A 22,500-nucleotide genomic window follows, 5' to 3' on the forward strand; every position below is an offset into this window, starting at 1 on the left:
TTTTACATTTATTATACAAATAGTTAATCCTAATAGAGTTACTTTTTTCCCCCCTTAAACCAGGGCCTAGAGGTCAGGACTTCCTTTGTCTTCAAATTATAAGCAAAGAATGAAGGGATCTATGAACCAATAGTTAGCAGAGCCTGTTAACAAGGAAATAATGTGGGTTTTGTTTTTGTTTTTGTTTTTGTTTTTGTTTTTTACTGTAAACCTCACCTATAGGTTGTGACTTTTCTTTTTTTTCCTAATTCACATTGAGTGAAGGAAGAATTAGACTGATACTATGCTAAGAACAGTTCAAATCACCCACATATACTCAGGATGTTTAATTAAGTGGCGTGCTTATATGCAAACCCAACATATTCAGAAATGCTCCAATTGAACTAAAATGTAAAAAGATGGTGGGCTTATTATAGCAAATGAAACTTGGGGACCATTTTCATAACTCTTACAATAATTCTTTAGATTTCATTTGAAGCGAGACGTGATCTTTGCACTTGTCTCGATAACTTTTGACTCCTTCAGTGAGGTACATTCAGAAGTTTAATATAAACACATTTATAATTTTTTAAACTAAAGTCATCATCTGTTCTAGGATAATACCTAAATACTTTTGACTTTTTACCATTTGGACTTATTTCAGGACCGCTTCAGAATTTTTCCTCTCTCTTTTCAGAAAATACAACATTATGTCCATTTACCCAGTACTTCTTGGCACACAGAACAACACATCAGATGTGTGCTTAATTCACCTATAAGAAAATAAAAAAAGGGCAAAGGAAACCCTTATTTGGTCCATCCTTGTGGGGAATTTTAGTTCTGTCAGTATAGTCAATACCAAGAGAGAAAGACAAATCTCCTAACCAAAGTTGACTCCATTCCCTTCCTTTACTTTTGAACATTTTAACTGACAGACTACAGTTTTCCTAGGACAGCCATTCAGAACCAGCTGTTTCTCCCATTTGGTGGCTGTATAATGTTTCGTGTTTTCTTAGACCCTACCAGACTTTTATTTGCCTTCTCACCAGATGATACCTGAGGTAACCTCTCCCTCCCCTCCTTCATGATGTATCTAAATTTTTGTCCCTTATTAGAATATTTGCATGAACAAAATTATATATCCAGAGGAGAATATTTTCTTAAGCCTAACACTGGACTTACAAAGATATGTATGACTCAGAAAGGTATCCATGTATTTTCAAACATGATGCTGGTTTTACCTGTTTTACCAGATCAAGTAGCATAATCTCCAAACAAATTTTTCATGTACTCAGTTAATCTCTATTCATCTTTGTCAGTGAATTCTTCCAGTAGTTTGGAATAGCAAAGAAGTGCACAGAGGTTGTAACAAAAGTGATATAGGAGGGGCAAAGGAAATGTGTTACTTAAAATGAGTTGCTTGAAATGGAGAAGTTTTGCATTTTGAAAATTACTAATTTCTGAAGAAGCAAGTGGAGTTGTCTACCTGTAACATATAATACATATAATATCTAACTTAACATTTGTTACAGGAAAAACTGTTTTAAGTACATATTTATGGAAATAGAGTGTTCAATTCATTATGTGTTAGTTGGCTTGTCTTTCTACCTATCTTTATGCCTGTATATTGTCTTATATACACAGTCTGTGTGGCACCTGGGTGGCTCAGTCGGTTAAGCCTCTGACTTCAGCTCAGGTCATGATCTCAGTCTGTGAGTTTGAGCCCCTCATCGGGCTCTGTGCTGACAGCTCAGAGCCTGGAGCCTGCTTTGGATTCTGTGGCTCTCTCTCTGTCTGCCCCTTCCCCATTCATATTCTGTCTCTCTCTGTCTCTCAAAATTAAATAAACATTGAGAAAAAAATTAAATAAATAAAAATACAATAAAATGCAAAGGTAGAATACTTACTTAAATTTGCCTGTACACCAGGAGTCACTGTTGCAACAAGCTATAGAGTCAGATAATTTTCTGTACATATTATATAATACATTTATTTACTTTTAGTAAAGTTTGTGTTCTTTAATTGTTTTTTATTTTTTTAATGTTTATTTATTTATTTTAAGAGAGAAAGATAGAGAATGAGCAGGGGAGTGGCAGAGAGAGAGGTAGGGAGAATCCCAAGCAGGCTCTGCACTGTCAGCATGGAGCCTGAGGGGGGCTCAAATCCACGAACTGTGAGATCATGACCTGAGCCAAGAATAAGAGTCAGATGCTTAACCAACTGAACCACTCAGGTACTCCAAAGTTTGTGTGTGTGTGTGTGTGTGGGGGGGGGGGGGGTGGGTGTGTGTGTGTGTGTGTGTGTTTTAAAGAGTCCTACAGTTTGTATAAGCTGAAATCTAACTCTAACTTGCAGTATATTATGACAGTCCTCCATTCATAAAACTTTTCTCAAAAAGTGCATTTGATATCAGTCACATATGAAGTACTTTTCATTATAGATATAGAGATAATTTTTAAGTTTATTTTTTTTGAGAGAGAGAGACAGGAAGAGAGGAGAGAGAGAATCCCAAGTAGCATCCGTGCTGTCAGTGTGGAGACTGATGTAGGGCTTGATTCCCATGAATCGTGAGATCACAACGCGAGCTGAAATCAAGAGTAGGTCATTCAACTGACTGAGCCACCCAGGGGCCCCAGATGTAGAGATAATTAAGTGAAAGCTCTCCATATGCTAAAAAGTGATACAAGGCTTCGATGAGAGAAGTGTGGCAAGTTTTTATCACATGATTGAATTTATATGAGGTATATATCTATGTGTATGTATATCTATATGTATGTATTTGTCCATCTACATATACATAATATCTATCTACATATATGTGGTATCTGTCTATATATGTGTAGTATCTGTCTGTCTTTTTGTCTATCTGGATTGGCAGCCTTTTTAAAGTTTAACATTTCTGTCTTACCCTGACTTAATTTTGGTTTGATTCCTTGTTATTTAGAGATAGTAGGAGGTAAATAATTGGTGGAAGAAAAGTCATCTTTGTGGTAGGTTTTTTTTTAAACTACTTACCTAACCATTATATTTGTTTATTGAGAAATAAACAGTTAAGTAAACTGGCCACTCAGGTTTTAAAAGCTAAACACTTGGGCAACCCATTGGGTCAATTAATTTTATAGCACACATTTCAGAATGCCTTTTATTATGATAAATTCAAATGTAGTAACCTATAACATGTCAGTATGTTCTAAAATAATCCAGAAATACTCAGATAATCACTGAGTTTTTGCCCATCATAATGTGCTTCTTTTTTGTCATAAAACTAGATCTAATCAATCCGTGTTTTGAGATATCAGCACGGGATAGACAAGACAAAGTTATTTCTTAGTATTAAATAGGAAGTGTTTGTGTTTGGGGGCGGGTACTTTATCCACCCCAGGTTTCTTTTATTTTTTCTCTCCTCATTTCTTTTTCATTATTGATTTCTCCTTTCCTTATAACATGAAGTGCCAGAAAAGTTTGAACTATGTTAAAATGACTGTTTAAAATAGTCTATTAATCTTTTTCTGTTTTCAAAGACACATTGTTGTCCCATGAATTTGTTCTAAAGCAGTATTTATGTAAATACATGGTTTTATTTACAGTAAAAGTAGATTGTTCTTTCTAGGAAAGAAAGTGATTGCCTTTTCAAAGGTTGCAAACTGGGCAGGTTGACAAGTTGTTTGATTCCATGCTGGTTAATACAAGCAACGCCCCCCAACAGCATGACTGTGGCCGGGCTGACCATCTACCACAGGCTTTCATACAAGGTTTTGTCCCGCTCATCCCTCCTGCCATTCTCTTTCCTTAGAACTTCCTCCCTAGCTCTTTCTCACTCTGTATCTTCCATGCCCCCTCCCCCACTTTCTCCTGTTTCTTTCTCTTCCTCCTTATTTACTTTTCCTTTTGACTCCATAATTCTCAGAACCTTGAAAAGAAAGACAATTTTAAGCAAAAATACTTTTTTTTTTAATTTTAATGAGTCACCTTTGAATAATCTTCAGACTTCCAGAACCCCTAGTATATGTTTAGCTAGCTCGAAATAAGAAAATGTTTAGAGAAGAATACTTGGCTTATGATTTCTTCTTTGAGAGGACCTGTCTGGGTTGCTATTTTGTGGAAACACATGTGTATATACATCCTATATGAGTTGAGACATGTACTCATGAAGTAATATGTATTACTATACGTATTTTTCTAATATTTATATATTTGATATACATATATCCATCAAATTTTGAAGATGGTGATTATGTTTTATGCGTAAGTACATTCTACATACATTCTTTTTACTAGCTTTGATAACAGATATGTATATGCATACTTTTCAAATTGTTTAATCTTTATTATTTATCATAATCCTACCTTGAAACCATTGCCAAAGGCTTTACGTTGATAACACTATGACATCGGTGCGATGATCAATTAGGAAGTATTGAGAACCCTGACATTTAATTGTTTGTTTTTCACGATGCTAGTCAAAGCTCCAACATCTTAGCATAATACATGTGAGGTAAGTAAGGAATGTAAAGATAGCATCTGATGAAATCTGATGTCTCTGGGAGGCCAGTGTCTACATGCTGTGGTACTTCAATAGTATTTTCAAAGAGTTAAGTAATATGCAGATATCATATCAAAACAGTGAGCCATCATTTCTAAAGGATTTACTAGCGGTGACCTATAGCTGTGAAGTCGGTGAGCAGACGTTTGGTTATGACCACCCCTTCTCTTTCTGTCCCTGCCCAGGTGCCTGTGTCGGTGGCCATGATGACTCCCCAGGTGATCACCCCTCAGCAAATGCAGCAGATTCTTCAGCAGCAAGTCTTGTCTCCTCAGCAGCTCCAAGCCCTCCTCCAGCAGCAGCAGGCGGTCATGCTGCAGCAGGTAATGTGGGTTACCTGCTTTGGTGTCCTGGCATATGGCGCACGTGTGCGCCTCTGACGACAGTGCCGTGGGCATGTTTGCCGGTCACTCTCCGCTTGAAGGGACAGCTGATCAGCATGCAAGAACATACATGCCTCATTGTGACTGCAGAACTACATCAAAAAATTTAGATCCCTCGGTCTTTTTAAATTCATCAAAGTCTACAGTAAGAGCAGAGAGAGGCGTAACTTCAACATGGAATAAATTAATAGTTTAGTATTCATATGCTTAGGAGCATTTGATTTGTACACCTGCCAGTAAGAGTGCAAAGGGACTTCTAGATAATTCTTGCTTTGAAAACTCCTTAACACTTCAGGACTCCTTTATGTTCGTGGAAGTATGAGATTTAAACTGGCCATTTGGTTGCGATAGGGAAGGTAACATCCTACGTTTTCCTTCCCAAAATATACTTGGTGTTTAGGCATAGAGAATATCTTCTTATAAAAACAAAGTTAAGCAGCCAAGTTACTAACCCATGAAAGTTATCTTTTTTTTAGTGACAAGACTAGCATTTCCAATACGAACCTTATTGGGCCTCGAGTGTGTATAAAGTGGACTTTATGTTGTAGACTTACTTAACCTAGAGAAAATAATGTGCTTTACCCAGATTCTTACTGATTTAATCGCTTTGCTGTCTTCTATGGCTGATGGCCACAGGCCAGTTGCTTCTACTTCTAAGTCTAACATTCTTCTGTACGTCTGATGGATTAAAATATTTTCCCCGATAAGAATTGAACAACCTGATTCTATGTAGCCATATATTTGGTTCTTATAAATGGTAGAGTATATAACCCATTTGAATATCCCATTGGGACTTCCGATGTAATCAGGGTATTCATTTGGTTCTGGCCCATTAGAATATAGGTTTCCTATGCCCTCCTGTTTAGGATTTTTTTTGGATTCTGGATTGGAAAATTTCAGAGCTGCCTTGGAAAAAACAAATGTATGTAGATGTGTCTCCTTGCATCCACTGCATATTTTTTGTTGTTCTTGGGAGGTGAACCTTAATGGATACTCTACCATATGCCAGTCTAGAAGAGTTTAGGAGATTTATAATACATGAAACTTTTGCCTTTATTTATTAAAGTCAAAATGGTTTATTCAGCAACAACTACAAGAGTTTTACAAGAAACAGCAAGAGCAGTTACATCTTCAGCTTTTGCAGCAGCAGCAACAGCAGCAGCAGCAGCAGCAGCAGCAGCAACAGCAGCAGCAGCAGCAGCAGCAACAGCAGCAGCAGCAGCAGCCGCCCCCGCCGCCGCCGCATCCTGGCAAGCAGGCGAAAGAGGTAGGAGCCACCTGCCGTCGGGCTCACCGGCAGGGCGCGGCGGTGCCAGGTGGGGACTGGGTGCCTCGAGGCCAGGGCGGCCTGAGATCTTCCTAGCGCAAGGCTCTCCTGTCAAAGATGCATTATGATACATTTTTACCCAGCTTAATAACAGTGACAGTAGAACTCTCCTGCTCTCCTTTTTTGTAGCATGGGACTTGAGAGTTACAATCCAATGCTGCTGTCTGTCGTCTAATGTTCACTAATGAATCACAGTGTACAAAGAGCAAGCTCTGTGGTGGACAAAGTACTGATTATCTTGTATTCACCGAGAATCTAAGTTGGTGAGGGAACCTTATTTTTCTCAGTGGTGCAGCTCAGAGAACATGCATGCAAATGTAGCCCGTGGTTGCGCGGTGGGGTGGGGGGCTAGGGGAGAAACCGGTGGAACACAGATTTCAAAGTCACGGGCCCCTGATTAATGAACTGCTACTGTAGGTTTGGAGTGGCGAGTAGAAAGTTACAGTTTGATATGCTCATAAATCAAACTGACAAGCTGGCTTCTCAGGCCGAGCTTGCACTTGTCAGCAAACTGCATCAAATATAAACATAATACAAACAAAACATGTTGAAGTAGTTAAATTGATCAGCAGGTATCAGAGCCGTTGTCTTCAAGCTGCCCATTATGCAAACGTACAGGAAACAGTTTTGACCTCCTGAGGCTTTGTTTCTGTTTGGATTTGTGAATAGAATTTCAGACAGCCATCAACTACAGAATAGAAATTGCTCCCTTATTTCTCCGGAGGCTCTGGGCAATCCACATGACTTGCTCCATTATGCAGTCTGTTTTCCAGTGAGCGCATCAGAAGTTTCTCTTTTCCCCAAACTAAAAAGGAAAGGTCTTCCCCAGCAGCTTGTCTGTCTCTGCAGTTGTGACTGCCTCGTCATACCCTCCCGAGTCCAGAGAACTCTGGTTTGTCTTGTAATGCCTCACGAAATTGGAAGTTATACTTTTCCTTATAATAAGGGCACTTTTTTTTTTGCCCTGCACATAATTCTGCCTTTAATGTATTCCAACAAGAGAAGAGAGGAAGAGAGAGAGCTAACAGGCCTGTCCTATGAAGGCTACATCCAGTTTACTAATAGATCACCAGAGACCACATTCATGGGCCTCTGCAGATCAAACTTACTCAATTGGAAAAAAAAAAAAAAAAGAGAGAAGAGTGTTGTTGAAGTTGACTCTCACTATAAAGTGTTATTTTTTTAGTATAGATAAACTTATTATCATCATCTGCAATAAGCCAATTTTTTTTTAAAAAGTCTGACACTTTGTTGTAGCATACTTTTTCTAAAGCTCGTTCCATACTCTTTCATGCAAGTTCCTTGGTTCTCTGCTGCTGTGTAATATTTGAAAGAAAGGCAACCGAAAATCTAGAACTTGCTCACATTCTGCTTTCGAACGTTGACCATGGGATGCCCATTCAGAAACTCACCGGGGCAGTGAAAGGAGCGTGTGCATTTCTCTGTATGAGAGCTGTGTGCAGACCATGTGTTCCCTGCTGTTTACGGGGCCGGCTTTTCTGCACCAGCAGCAGCAGCAGCAGCAGCAGTTGGCAGCCCAGCAGCTTGTCTTCCAGCAGCAGCTTCTCCAGATGCAACAACTCCAGCAGCAGCAGCACCTGCTCAGCCTTCAGCGTCAGGGCCTCATCTCCATCCCACCTGGCCAGGCGGCACTTCCTGTCCAGTCGCTGCCTCAAGGTACACACAAAGTGTGCACACTTCACTCCTCGTGTGGCACTTTCTACCATTTCATGCCCTGTCTGCCTTATCCCTCGAGAAGTTTTGTTTTTATGACCTTCAGGTTTATTGTTAAAACACGATCGTTACCATGGCTGCGTGGCCCATTTTCTTGAGGCTCAGAGATTTTACTACACACTGAGTTCAGGTGTGTAGTGAAACTGCTTCCAAGTGTTTTGTTAGATATTAAGTGCGTCCTTATTAGTCTTAGAGCGGAAAATAATTTATAAGGGCAACACAGTTTAGGCGCTATCGAATGTACACCGAAGACCTACCTGCAGGGAATTGGATCAGTGAGAAGGCTAACAACATTCCATTTAACAAAGGTGAGCTGATAGGAGTTTGGGTAGAAAACTGATTAAAAAAAAAAAAAAAAAAAAAAAAAGATAGAGGGTGCCTGTCTGGCTCAGCAAGTTGAAGACCAGGCTCTTGATTTTGGCTCAGGTCATGATCCCAGAGTTGTGGGATCAAGCCCTGTGTTGAGCTACATGCTAAGTGTGGAGCCTGCTTGGGATTCTCTCTCTTTCCCTCTCTCCCTCTCCCCTCCCTGCACACTCTTCTCTCTCTAAAATAAAAATAAATCAATAAAAATATAGAAGTTCCTAAAAGTTCCTAATCTTCATGCTAACACTCTTAAGTATAAAAAGGAGCCTTTATGTATTCCTATAGAGAATATTCCATTCCAAGCTATGCTTTGTAGAATCCCATCTAAATCGTGGGACCATATTGACCTTTTTTTCTCTAAAATAATATTGCCTGTGCATATATTGTAAATTACAGCTTCAAAAAGCTGCCAATTGTATTCTTATTCATTTTTCTTCCATTTTATTTTATTTTATTTATTTTATTTTATTTTATTTTATTTTATTTTATTTTATTTTATTTAGAAACAGAGAGAGACAGAGCACAAGCAGGGGAGGGGCAGAGAGAGACGGAGACAGAGAATCCAAAGCAGGCTCCAGGCTCCGAGCTGTCAGCACAGAGCCTTATGTAGGGCTCAAACCCATGAATGCCTGATCATGACCTGAGCCAAAGTCAGATGCTCAACCAACTGAGCCACTCAGGCACCCCTTATTTTTCAGATAAGAAAACTTTGCATTTACTTTGATAATACAGTAAGATAGTGCCATAATACAACACTATAAATCATACAATTGTATATATTCATCATTTGACTCAACTTTTGGGAAACGGAAAGCATTCTTAGTTTAAAACAATGATAGTAAACAAAATGACTCCTTGTGTGCTAAAATTATTGGTATAGGCAAAAGTCATGTATCATTAAACTTCATAAAAGCATATTCTAATTTGCATTTGGATTTTGTTGGAACAAACTTTAATCCAAATGGACTAATTATATTTGTTACAAAGGGGCTCACATTGTAGTATTTTATGTTCATCTTTCTGACTCAATAGGATATTCTGAATAAAATCAAGAATAATTAAATAGAAAAAAATAAAATTAGGCAAATAAAAAACTATCTTTAAAACACACATAATCTTGTTTCTGGCACATGAAACTTAAAATATTGCAGGGGCACCTGGGTGGCTCAGTCTGTTGAACGTCCGACTCTTGATTTTGACTCAGGTCATGATCATAGTTCGTGAGTTTGAGCCCCACATCAGGCTCTGCACTGGAGTCTACTTGGGATTCTCTCTCCCACCCCCTCTATGCCCTTCCCCACCTCTCATTCTCTCTCCCTCTCTCTCTCTCTCTCTCTCTCTCTCTCTCAAGCTTCTCCCTGTCAAAATAAATAAACTTTAAAAGTAAAATAAAATAAGGTAAAATAAAGTAAAATACTACAGTAAATGTTGTTCACTTTTTTTTTTTATCAAATTACTATCACAATGGCATGTTTTCCCTAGAATTCCCTCTTTCCCTTAATTTCAGATCTTCTGATTCACCTGATTGAATCACTCCTAGGAAATCAAAAAAGATAAAGATTAAATAGTGGAAGAAAAACAAGGCCATAAACCCACTTTTCTAGACCATTCCAAAGAGAATTGAAATAAACCATGGTGTCACCATAGCAATGAATGTTCTATTCACTATGTTCTTTGAAAAAATAAATATAACTTGAGGACCAATGAAGAAATAAGGTTTTAAAAAAAAGAAAGGTATGTACAAATTAATTCAATATAAACATGGATTTCTTTGGTAGAAACTACACTAAAACCGAAGCAATAAATTTATACCATTGTTTTTTTTTTCAGTAAAATTTACATAAAATCTGTGTTTAAGATCTAATGATATAAGATTCTCCTCAATAGAGAGAAGCGAGGTCTACCATGATTTTGAATAAAACCATTGAAATAAACATTTCAAGAAAGTTTAAAATAGATGCTCACAGAGGGGCGCCTGGGTGGCTCAGTCAGTTAAGCGTCTGACTTCAGCTCGGGTCATGGGCTGTGAGTTAGGGCCCTGCGTCGGGCTCTATGCTGACAGCTCCGAGCCTGAAGCCTGCTTCGGATTCTGTGTCTCCTCTCTCTCTATCCCTCCCTTGCTCACACTCAGTCTCAGAAGTCCACAGAAGTAAAATATAATCTATGTGCGATATATTTGTTAAACTACATTCTTCCAAGGCAAACATACAAATATCTTGCTGAAAAAAGAAATTTATTATGATACAACGATTTTAATGATTTTCAAATGAAAATTTACTCTAATTTCTGAGCTTTTTTAAAATAGAATTTTTTTTCCTTTTCTTCTATTTGTACTCTCCATTAAATATATGAGAGATTACACACACGAGATAGAGAACATTGAGGAAAATGAAATAAGTCTGAAAGCACATCTGGGTTTGAGCAGAATATTTATATTTTAAACAAAATACATGCAAGTCATATTGTGTTTTTCACCGCTTAGATGACTAAGTGTGAAAAGTGCCACTGTGGAGACTCATCAGCCAAACACAGACAGAATGTGTCAGATAAACCAGCCACAGCAGAGGAATAGAACTTCATGGGGTGGTGCTGGAATCCCAAAACTGAATGGGAGAAAGAAAAGAAGTCATTGTTAGATAATGGAAGCCTTGAATTATTTCTGCCTTAACCCTTGGTTATTTCAGATAAAAATATTTTAAATATTTTCATTGTCAGTTTCCCAGTTCACTTTGCACCATGTTTTTGGTTGGCTGATGGATTGGCCATGAATGATAACCACAGGAACACCAAGTAGGATTTATTTATACACAACGATGACCTTTAAAAATATGCCATATTTGAAGTATTTACCCCCATGATTTAACACAGCTTCCTCAGGCTACTTTTTAAAGTTCCAACTTCTTCAACCATATATAAAATAAGTGTATGAGAATGAGACAGAAGTAACAAAATTATAATAATTTTGATAGGAGTGGGAGATGCATCAACATTTTTCTCTATGTTACAAAATGACATAATATATCACTTTAAATTATTTTAAATATTAAGTATTTAAAGTCACCATGAATATTACTATAATGTTGGATTTTGATGTAAATTAGGCAATTAAGTTATCATCTCTAAAAGCATATATGGGGACACCTGGGTGGCTCAGTTGGTTAAGCATCCGACTTTGGCTCAGATAATGATCTCACAGTTCATGGGTTCGAGCCCCACATCGGGCTCTGCACTGACAGCTGGGAGGCTGGAGCCTGCTTCAGATACTGTCTCCCTCACTCTCTGCTCCACCCCTGTTCTCTCTCTCTCAAAAATAAATAAATAAACATTTAAAAATAAATAAATAAAAATCATGCATAGAGTGACTGTAGGTATACAGAAGTCAAATAAAAAAAGGATGGATCTGTAAATCAATATTAAATAAAATACTGATTATGAAGCTATTTACTCCATAGATAGTACAGTTTGTATGTCAGCTGGTAATTATTTAGTGACACATTTTCATGACCCAGTACCATCGTCTCCAGGTTAGAAGATAGGAAATTATTGTGCGTGCACTTCTCATATTTTTGACATGAGATAGAAGTCGATGTATTCCAATACACAATATATTCACAGACTTACTATGACTGTGGAGACTAAAATATATGTGGCAAAAACTTTATTTCATTCCAACTTTCTACATGTTTTTAAATTTATAAAAGCTATTTAAAATATAACACTTTTGTTACCAATCTGAAAGACCAAACAGAAAATGCTAGAATATCTAGCCAGCACTATTTTGAACTAACACCTTCTAGAACTAGATGAGTTTGGAATGAAAGAACTGTCGAATAATAAAGTGAAATCTTTCTAAGTAAAGTATAAGAATGTCGTTTATGCTGAGTTAGGAATGTGCTGAAGTTTGTCGTTAGGATGAGTATTCAGTCAAAATCAGATATTTGGCTTTGACTCATTCTCTGATTATGGAAATCTAAATAGTCAAAGCTCAGTCGGTTGAGCATCCTACTCTTTATCCTGCTCCTTTTGGCTCAGGTCATGATTCCAGGGTGGGGGATCAAGCCCCACATTGGGCTGCATGCTCAACATGGAGCCTGCTTAAGATTCTCTCTCTCTCTCTCTCTCTCTCTCTCTCTCTCTCTCTGTCTCTCTCTCGCACCCTCTCCTCCACTCGCTGTCTTTCTAAAATAAATAAATAAGTAGCCAAATGCATACTTCAGCATCACTTCTGGCATCTTGATTTTTTTGCCTAACCTGTAATCATGTGCTTGCATAGATCACCTTTGTATCTAATCAGGGTAACAGCACCGCAATATGGACAAGGCATGTGGCGCAGAATTATTGTTACCATCTTAGTATTTCCTTTTAAATACCAGTCAGTCTTTAATTTGTAACTTGGAGGGGAGACTCTCCTTTGGGGTTTTACATGCTAAAGCTCCATCAGTAAGCTGAAGTTTAGATGTACATTTATGATTGCAGGAATAAAACTTTGCAAAGTTAACTATGAATGCTATTAATTTTATGTATAAAAACTAACTCACAACAAGTTAAATACATAGAGAAATATTAGGCGTGTTAATTTTTGAGGAAATGTAAGTAATGATATATTAAATTATATCATAATTCTAATTGTCACAGAATTGTTTCATATACCAGCATGCATACATTAAAATGAATTTATTTCCATTTAGGCCATAAGTCTTTTTAAAGTTCTTTTTGTCAGCTCTTTGTATCTTGAGGGAAGACTCAAAAGCAGAATGTCAACTTTGACCCATTAAAGTTCCATGGTAAGGAAAACTGAGAAATTACTGTTTTTTAAAATAAATCACAAGCTTAAAAACTGCCTCCTCTAAAAATTTTAATAGTGAAATCATAGTATGATTATATATATAAATGTAAATATAAATAATATGTAAATATAAATATATGTGTGTGTGTGTGTGTGTGTGTATATATATATATACCCTGTATTCTGGTATCCCAGAAGTTTCTTCTTTGTGGTCATATTTGCCTTTGGTCTCAGTTTTAGCCAAATAGCTATTTTGCTCCTTGTAATTCAGCTTTTGGGCAAAATATGTATTCAGTACACTTCTCATTAAACATACATTTTAAAGATGGGCACTATACCTACAGGTTAAAGTAGGCCCCCAGTCAAATATAAATCCATAATATGTTAGGTCTGGCAAATTATAAATGAACACAGGTCTCTGAAGGATAGCCCAGAAACCAGAATGGCAGTTGCCTGTGGAGAGAACTAGGAACCGTGAAGTCAGGTCTGGTTCGGGAAATTCGATTTTGCAATGTATAACCTTCTCTATGATTCTGTTATTTTGGCCATGTGCATATACTACTTTTTTTCATGTAAAAGTTAAGATGAAAGTGAAAATTACATGATAATAGTTCAAGAATTCAAATTACTAAATATCAAATTGGTTCAATAAAATATGTGAATGATACAAATACTTCTACAAAATTTGCTTTTATTGCTTTTACTTATAAGTAACTCTAGAAAATAAGCAGAGTACTATTAAATAAGTTAATTTAAGAAAATCACAGTAGACTTACTTTACATCATAATGTATAACATTATTTAATATTAAAAATTAATTACTAGACATAAAAAATGAAAAGACATTATTTTTGTGTGAAAAAGCTGCTAATATAATTTTTACCAATAAGTAAAATATTGGAATTTTTAAATCTTGTGTGCTCCAAGACTGTATAATCTAGATATGAATTACCAAATTTTAATTAATTCTTAGCACAGCGGTTTTCACCCAATAGGTACTCCAAAAACTATGAATCTAGGATTAAGGAATATTATTTAATTGCTTTACCTGTGGTATTACATGCAATTTGATTAGGAATTCATCCACTTATTCATTCAACTCCTAGAAAAACAAACCTTTTAATGCTTATTTGTAGTACTGGCAGTGAACGAGAGCCAGTCCAAGCCATCATCCATCATCATTTCTTGATTTTTTTGTGGTCATGGAATTTTAAAATTGCATAATCATACAACTTTTTGGTGCTAGTATTGTTATGCATGTATCCTTGAAATAAGTTACTAAGAAAACTGAATACTCTTTACTTGGGATTTTAAATTGACTATTATTCTGTGATGGTCTAGTCCACTGATTCCCAGATTATGCACTGCTACTGTTCTGGTCATTGAACAACTCTTTTAAGTAATACACATTGAGCTTTCACTCACTGTAGGCACTCCTAGAGGCACTGGGGACAAAGCAGTCAAGAGGACAGGCAAAAATCCCTGCCATCACAGAACTTAGATTTCAAATTAAGTAAAATGTATAGTGCTAAGTGCTATGGGATTTTTTTTTCTTTTTTTAAGTCAGGATAGGAAAAAATAAAACCTTAGAAATGGTAGGGGTTGAACTTGTAGACAGGGTGGCCAGGGAAGGAGTCCTGAAAAAGGGTTATGTGAGCAATGACCTACAAAGGTGAGGAGCTTTGCCGTGCATTAGCTCTAGAGCTAGTTACTCAACTTTCCTGTTCCTCAGTGTCCTCATCTCTAAAATAGGGAGAATAATAGTAGGTCAGAGTATTAGATTAGACCTGCAGCATGCAGAAAAGTGACTGGCATATCAGAAGTACCATGTAAATTTCTAACAAAACAGAGACAAAGGAACCTACTGGAGCAGTGAGTTGGGTTCCAAGGGGCAGCATAAATAGAAGCTTAGTTTTGAACTAAGCTAATTTTGGAAAAAGTCTTAAGTTTATAAACAGGCAGCCTGCAGTTCATGGGAGGGCTGGAGAGCACCTGATGAATCCTAAGCCCACCCCCGTTATTTAAAACTGAAATAAATTAATGCAATTGTAAAAAGAGTTTGTTGTGTTTTTTTTTTTCTTTTTATCCTCAAATGGATTTGTAAAACAAAGAGTTAAAGAAGAGACTCAAGGGTTTCTTTTGTTTCTAGACATCATGGAACTGATGTATATGTTAACATTAATCATGAGCCTCCAAGATAGAGACCAGAGATCTCTTAGATCTCCGATTAGAAGTGTTCAGAAGACTACTGTCCCATAGAACACAGTTTAGGAAGTATTGAATGTGTTACATTACTGCCTGAAAATAAGTTAATTTTCGCAAACCTCAAACCTTCAAAACTCACAAAACTTTCAAAATTGTACAAAACGGATTGGCTGGTTGTTTCATATTCATCGTTTTGTATCCATGGAAAAGAGCTAAGTAAATTGTAGGTGTGAAAACTCTGTTCATGCGCAATGTGACAGTTTGCTTTTAAAAATTTTCCTCCAAAATTGTCTGCACGTTGGAATCATCGGTGGAGCTTCAGAAACAGACTGATACCTGTGTCCTACCTCCAGAAATTGTGATTTAATTGGTTTGGGCTGTGGTCAGGGCATTGGAAATTTTAAAATGTCCCCAAGTGAGTCTAATATGCAGACACTTTGGGGAACCACTTCTACTAACAGGAGTCTCTTTTTGACATCATCTATTCTCTGCCCCTTATCTGTAATATTTAAAAACCACTTCCTTCCTCGTTTAATTAACAATCATTATTTGGATAGCGAATAGGTTATTTATTCATCAAACATCTATGTGCTTAGTATTTGTTGCCATATCATTGTGATATCATGCTGATACCACTAATTTTCCATACAAATGAATAGTATAATAGAAGTCTGCTTTTTAAAAGGTAAGTGGATACTTAGGTTAACTAAATTATTAATAAAATTCAAAAACTGAATTATTAATAACATCTCTAACTGATATAGTCTCTAAAAACATCTAAGAGTCTTTAGCCAAGGTATAAAATTTTATCAGCCACTCGATCTTTAGAATCAACTAGTTTATAATTCTTTAGATATTGGCCTTACAGGATAGCAAGTACTCATAAATAGTATGCCCCGCAAGAGCCACAGAACTTCCATGTGAAAACCAAAATGCCTACAAAAATTCTATGAATCTGTTATAATCAACTAAATCAACTACTATTTATTGAACACATACCAGGCACTCTTCTAGGCACTGGAGATAGATAAGTAAAATAAGAAATCCCTACTCTTACCATTTTAAGTTTAAATTGCAGAAGAGGGAGACTGATGATAACGAGTAAAACAGATAAATATTATAGTTTCAGAGACTGACAACGCTCTTAGGAAAAAGAAAGCAGAGTGAGGTGACAGAGAATGTTAGAAGGCAAGGTGGGGAGGGGCAGTAGTTGAAAGCATGGTCTAAGACCTCTCAGAGGAGGTGAGCCTTGAATCATCTGAGTGAAGTGAGGAAGTCATGAGGAGATCTGTAACCAAAATCGCCTGTGCTGTGGGAACAGCCAGAGAAAAAGCTGGAAAGGGAGCAAATATTTACTGCCTTTAAGATGCAGAAGAAAGTATAACAGAGTGAAATGTACAGAGTGAGCAATAGATGAGGTCAGAGAGGCAGGCAAGACCCAGATAATAAATGCCAGCACCTCACAGGCCATAGTAGGGTTTTTTGTTGTTATGTGTTCCCTTTCTTTTCTTGTGTTTTTTTCTAAGTATTCTGGAAAGCCATTGGAGGCTTTGTCTGGAAAATGCCATTGCCCAATTTACATTTAAAGAGATAGATTTTGGCTGATATATGATGAGAAGTAAATTATAGCAAGGCAAGGGGAAAGCAGGAAGACAGGAAAGGGTAACTGCACACCAGGCAAGAGTGGACGGTGGGGCAGAGAGGCAGAGTGAGGTGGTGAGGGCTCGCATGCAGAAGATGTGTAAAAGCTGTGATGTAAAAGGACTGGTTAATGGAGTTTTGCTGTTAGGACATCTAATTCATACAGACAGGTAATCAAAAAGTTACAGTCAGGTAAGTTTCAGAATCCTGGGTTAAAGCAATAATTAATGATATTTATATAGAAATTATGTCCCATATAACCAGAGTAATACCTTAGTTTATTAAGCCATCCTCTTTTATGTAGAAAAAAAATAGTTTTAAATAACTGGAAACCTGAGTTATCCAGTCTTTTCTTCAGTCTTAGGCTGTTTTAAAATCTTCAGGAGCCAGAATCACCAAAATGATAGTTTTCAGTAAAACTATCTGTAAGAAATTGTGATAGGCATAGCAATTTAAGGTTACCACTGTGATGAATAATTTGACCAGAAGTTATGTTTGGAGCAGTGAGAATTCTTCTGTCACTTTGGGCTACTTACTACTATGTCTAGATTGATGGTTTTCCTAGTTGCAGGGGGAGGGGCGAGCAGGCTGACTCTGCTTGACATCATGTTCTGTTATCTTCCCCTAGTTTCCCCTGCCTGTTCGATCCTGCTCTCCTCCCCCACACCTCTTGATTGATCGGCATCAGTGTAGCATCTGATGTAGATGTGTGCTGGGTTGTGGGAGTGGGGGTATTGGATTAGTACTTCCGTCCTTGTGTTAGATGTTGCAGATGCACGTAACATATGCAGAACCTAGATTTTGGAGCAACAGTGCGTTAAGTTTGAATTCTGTCCACTAGTTGTGAGCATAGTGATTTGGTAACATATTTCATCTTTTTAAACCTCCATGCCATGGCCTCATCTGTAAAGTAGAATGATTCCTAGCTTCAAGTGAAGTTAATTGAGATTATGAATGTAAAGCATCAGACTACAGCAGATGGTCAATAAGTGATAGCAACCATAGTTACAACTGCCTTTCCCCCTGTATATCTTTATTCAATAGTTTTCATATTTTTAATGTAATATTTTAAGAAAAAAGGCATTCAAATAAAACTGCCTGGATTTAAATCAAAGCTTTACCACATAGAAGCTTTGTGACCTTGGATACATTTTTGAACCTCTCCCTCACTTTGCTTTGTTATCCATGAACTGATTGAAATACAGTTATGAACTCATTGGATTTAGTGAAGATTAAGGAGCATAAGGTATGGAAAGAATCCGTGAAGGCATAGTACTTGGCATATATAAGTACTATTATATATTTGACTTATAATAAGTAAATAGTAATCTCTCAATTCCTTATTTCGGAATTAGAGTTAAAAACTAAAATGCCTTGATTTTCTGTTTTCATTCTTCATATATCTGGTAAATTTCCATGATGTGAAACAGGGCATTGTTTAAAATGGGTATTCATTTATTCTATCGTCCATAAAATGAAGTTTTCATATTATCTGTTTAATTGATCCATGGAGGTAAGAACATTGGCTTATTTAGGACCTCCAAATGAAACTCAATTATTTTGTTTGTCTGTCTGAGAAAGAGCAAAGTAACTTTGTCAAAGTTAATTGTCAAATGTATTCTTTTTCTGAGTTGGATGTTTACTGTTTTTCCCTGACATTTTTTTTTCCCTGACAAATTTTTTGTTTACCCTCCTTACTTCTTTTTTTCTTTTCATTTCTTTTGATATATCTCATTTCAAAATCTATTTCTTTTTCATTTCCTTACTGATAAAAACTTAACACTAGCAATAAGTAAAAGCTTCTGTTAAATAGTTTAACTTTCAAGTAGAATTTGCTGGCTTTTTCCATTAATCCTTGATAGTTTCAAGACTGTTATTCCCAGTACTATTCCCAAAATGGTAGTCTTTAACAAATAACTGATTATTCATGAGAAAGGCTATGGTGCTGATGGTGTAAAGTGAATTATTATTGTATATTAATTATGCTGGTAACATCACTTTTGTTGTTGGCATTAATCCAGTAATAACACTAAGCTCATTATATGAACTTTACCTTGTTATATTAGTGGGGCTTTCTTTCGTTTTGTAGCTGGCTTAAGTCCTGCTGAGATTCAGCAGTTATGGAAAGAAGTGACTGGAGTTCACAGTATGGAAGACAATGGCATTAAACATGGAGGGCTAGACCTCACTACTAACAATTCCTCCTCGACTACCTCCTCCACCACTTCCAAAGCGTCACCACCAATAACCCATCATTCCATAGTGAATGGACAGTCTTCAGTTCTAAGTGCAAGGCGGGACAGGTAAATCTCATGAGATTTGTTCTATATTTATCTGTCGCCAACCTCTCCTTCCACCATTCATAAAACTGAGGATTATGATCTGTACTTAACAGGGGAAAAATGTGTAAAACAAATTAAATAAAAACCTTTAGGTTATTTACCTTATATATTATTTTCATTACAGAAAGTAGCTCAAATACCAGGGATTTGATGGATTTGGTGGGGAATTGGCCTGAAGAAAGTTATTTTTTAATAAGTGCATATGGAATTACTGTATCGACATATTTTTATGGCTAATCTGTTTTGATGAGCCGGATTGCTGAAATGAGAACATTTTACCATTTTTAAACTTAAGAACCCCTTTCAAATAACTAAAGATGCATACATATACCCCTTAGTAAATGTTTAAAAACACGTACTTAATATATGTTTAAGAACATGTCCATAGATATCAGAGAATCCATATACATGAGGGTACAATTACAGGCATAATAAACCAGAAGACAGAATATCTGGTATACCTTTTTTTTATTATTATTATTATTGGAGCATGAGGGAAGTTGCAATTACATAAAAAAATAAACTTATGATGCTAACTCTGAGTAAATTTGACTCAAAATTCATAGGGAAAAATTACTTGATTTCAGTTACCAACATTGAGTACATTATGTTAGATAATTTTCAACCTCTTGTTTTATTTTATTGTGTAAAAACTGCCTTTATAAAAGGAGAACCCAGGTGCTCTTGTCCATTTACTGCCCCTGTTTCAAGCATGTAGCTCTATCTAATCAAGTCCTTTAAAGCAATTTATGTAAAATATGTAAGCTAGAATATTGCTTAACATAAAAACTATATTTTTAAAGGATGAAACATAAATGTAGGGTTTCTTAACAGAGTGACTCAGGCTCCTATGGTATTTTGCTCTAAACTTCACATTGGAGTGTAGTGGGTTGATAGTATTCTCTTATGTAATATGAATGTCTGCCTAGCTGTAACAAATTCTTTCTCACAAAGAATTTTTTTTTTAAGAAACCTATATTTAATTACAGTACACTTTAAAATAGAATGCTGTAGTTTGGTGGTGTTTCTGGTCTTCATTTGAGTATCATGAAAAATTTTTCTTGTTAGTTTTCATCGTTAAAAAACGGTATGCTTCTGAATGCTTTCATGCTATTGTTTTAATTGAGATAATTTGATGGTTATATACTGCAGAAGTTGGTTGATTTTTCTAGGCTCTCTATCTGATACAATACTCACTTATCAAAAGTCTTTGGTAATTATAGAAGGATATAGCTAATGAATACTGTTCCAAAGTAGAGTTTTTAAAATCAGCAGTAACTAGTGGAAATATATATGGCTCAAACATAAATATTAAACAATTTAAATGATCCTAAAGGTCCATATCTTCTTTAAAAAGCGCATTTCAAAATCTTATGGTGGATGTCCTATTACCTTCTTAAAAACACAGGTTTATTTCACTTGACCACATGTGAATATATATATTTTTTATTTAGAGGTAAATGTTACATTAAGGTCATATGGCAAGATTAGCATATGATATTATACAGTCCTCTTAGTTTTTCATCCTTTATTAACAGTCATCTTTGGCTCTATTTCTCCTCTAATTGGAACATCATCTAGCCTTGGCAGTTGAACTATTCAATAGAACGATTAAATTTTTCTGACTGCTCTGAGCTGAATTGACCTGTTTTGACCTGTTTGTCACTGATCGTAACCTGACAGGCGCTAGCAGCCTGCAACGATTATGGCTTTTTGAGATGACTCTGACGCCGTGTTCTTTTGCTACAGCTCGTCACACGAGGAGACTGGGGCTTCTCACACTCTGTACGGCCATGGAGTTTGCAAATGGCCAGGCTGTGAAAGCATTTGTGAAGATTTTGGACAGTTTTTAAAGTAGGTTTGGTACCTTTTTTAGGGAAGGGGGTGGGTTCTGGGGGAGTTTCAAGCGCACTGTTGAAAATAAACAAGAGAAAGCTGAAAGGGGGAAGTAAAGGTCCATCATAAGCCCCCTCTGAGTTTTCTGTGTGTTCCAACAAGTGCATGACCGAAGTCAGGCTACGAAGGCGACTGTCCATCTTTACCTTTCCATCAAAATATTTTACAAGTCATTCGATAGGGGTTTTTTAAAGAATGAAAAATACTATCCTACTGTAATAGTGCCATTAATAATTGGGAAACGTGTGCAGGATTCACTTAAATTTCAAGTTTTTAATAAAAATTTTAAGTAAAATTACATGAGGCGTCATGTAATATATCCACATTTCAACCCAATATTTTACAGGGTTATTTTTTTTAATCGCAAACTTGATATTACTTCCTTTAAATAATGATATTTAACATATTTATTGAACAATAAGAATGAAAAGATGAAATTTAATAGGAACCAAAGTTTTCAGAAATAATTGTATTTCATCTACCTTTGTTACTTGTTGCCCTCAGGATCAGAGCGAAACACCCATGGCTGTATAGTTGTATGATAAATTCTATGGCTTCTCTAGCTTAAAATCAAAACTTTGTGTGTCCTTAATTTCTTCATACGGTGATAATTTTGTTTAATTTTAAGAGGTTCCTTTTCAAATAAGAATATGCATCTTTTGTGAAACATTTTCCACGCACAATTCTGCCATACAAGAGATCTAAACAGAGAGCTACAGATAGGTTTATGGAGATGAGTAACTTCACAGGCTCAGACTCTTATGTTGTCATGGAGCAGCTAACAGGGTGAATGAACTGTTTCATGCTTCATCAACAATTAAGTTAATTAGCTCATTTGAAATTGCACTGCTTTGTTGCCAGGATGTTGGCAGAAACATCAAAAAGATGTGTTTACAAATGGTAGACTACAGGGTATAGAGTAAAAGCACCTTAACAACAAGGCACAAGTACTTGGCATCATAATAACTTCATAACAGAATTACAGTAAGACTTCCACAAGGATTTTCTTTTAAACTTTTTCTCATTTCTGACCAACTAAAAGAAAATTTGCTTCCTGTATCGCTATGGCTTTTGGAAAAGGCCTTAAATAAATTTTTCATGACTATTATACCAAAACAGTAGTGAGCTACCATTTTATTGGACGTGAAACTGATCCAGCTAATTTCATATTTCTTCATTTGAATACATTCATCCTTATCAATGTGTCGTGTTATTCCTTATCATAAGATCATTAAGAGGACTGTTGCTACTATTTCGTAAATGTGGTCATTTAAGAAATAGAACTAGCCCAGTCACCA

At 36.3% G+C, this 22,500-nt stretch overlaps 1 protein-coding gene across 1 annotated transcript in view; it reads left to right on the plus strand.

Annotated features, from left to right (window-relative positions):
- Positions 1-22,500, plus strand: part of FOXP2 (forkhead box P2) — a 566,087-nt gene that overhangs the window by 493,712 nt on the left and 49,875 nt on the right. The window contains exons 7-11 of the mRNA XM_045495376.1: positions 4,708-4,845; positions 5,990-6,172; positions 7,741-7,909; positions 19,054-19,267; positions 21,056-21,160. Of these exons, the coding sequence (XP_045351332.1) occupies positions 4,708-4,845; positions 5,990-6,172; positions 7,741-7,909; positions 19,054-19,267; positions 21,056-21,160 (809 nt within the window). The remainder of the gene's footprint in view (positions 1-4,707; positions 4,846-5,989; positions 6,173-7,740; positions 7,910-19,053; positions 19,268-21,055; positions 21,161-22,500) is intronic.

The sequence above is a fragment of the Leopardus geoffroyi genome, chromosome A2, assembly GCF_018350155.1.
Source record: "Leopardus geoffroyi isolate Oge1 chromosome A2, O.geoffroyi_Oge1_pat1.0, whole genome shotgun sequence".
NCBI lineage: Eukaryota > Metazoa > Chordata > Mammalia > Carnivora > Felidae > Leopardus > Leopardus geoffroyi.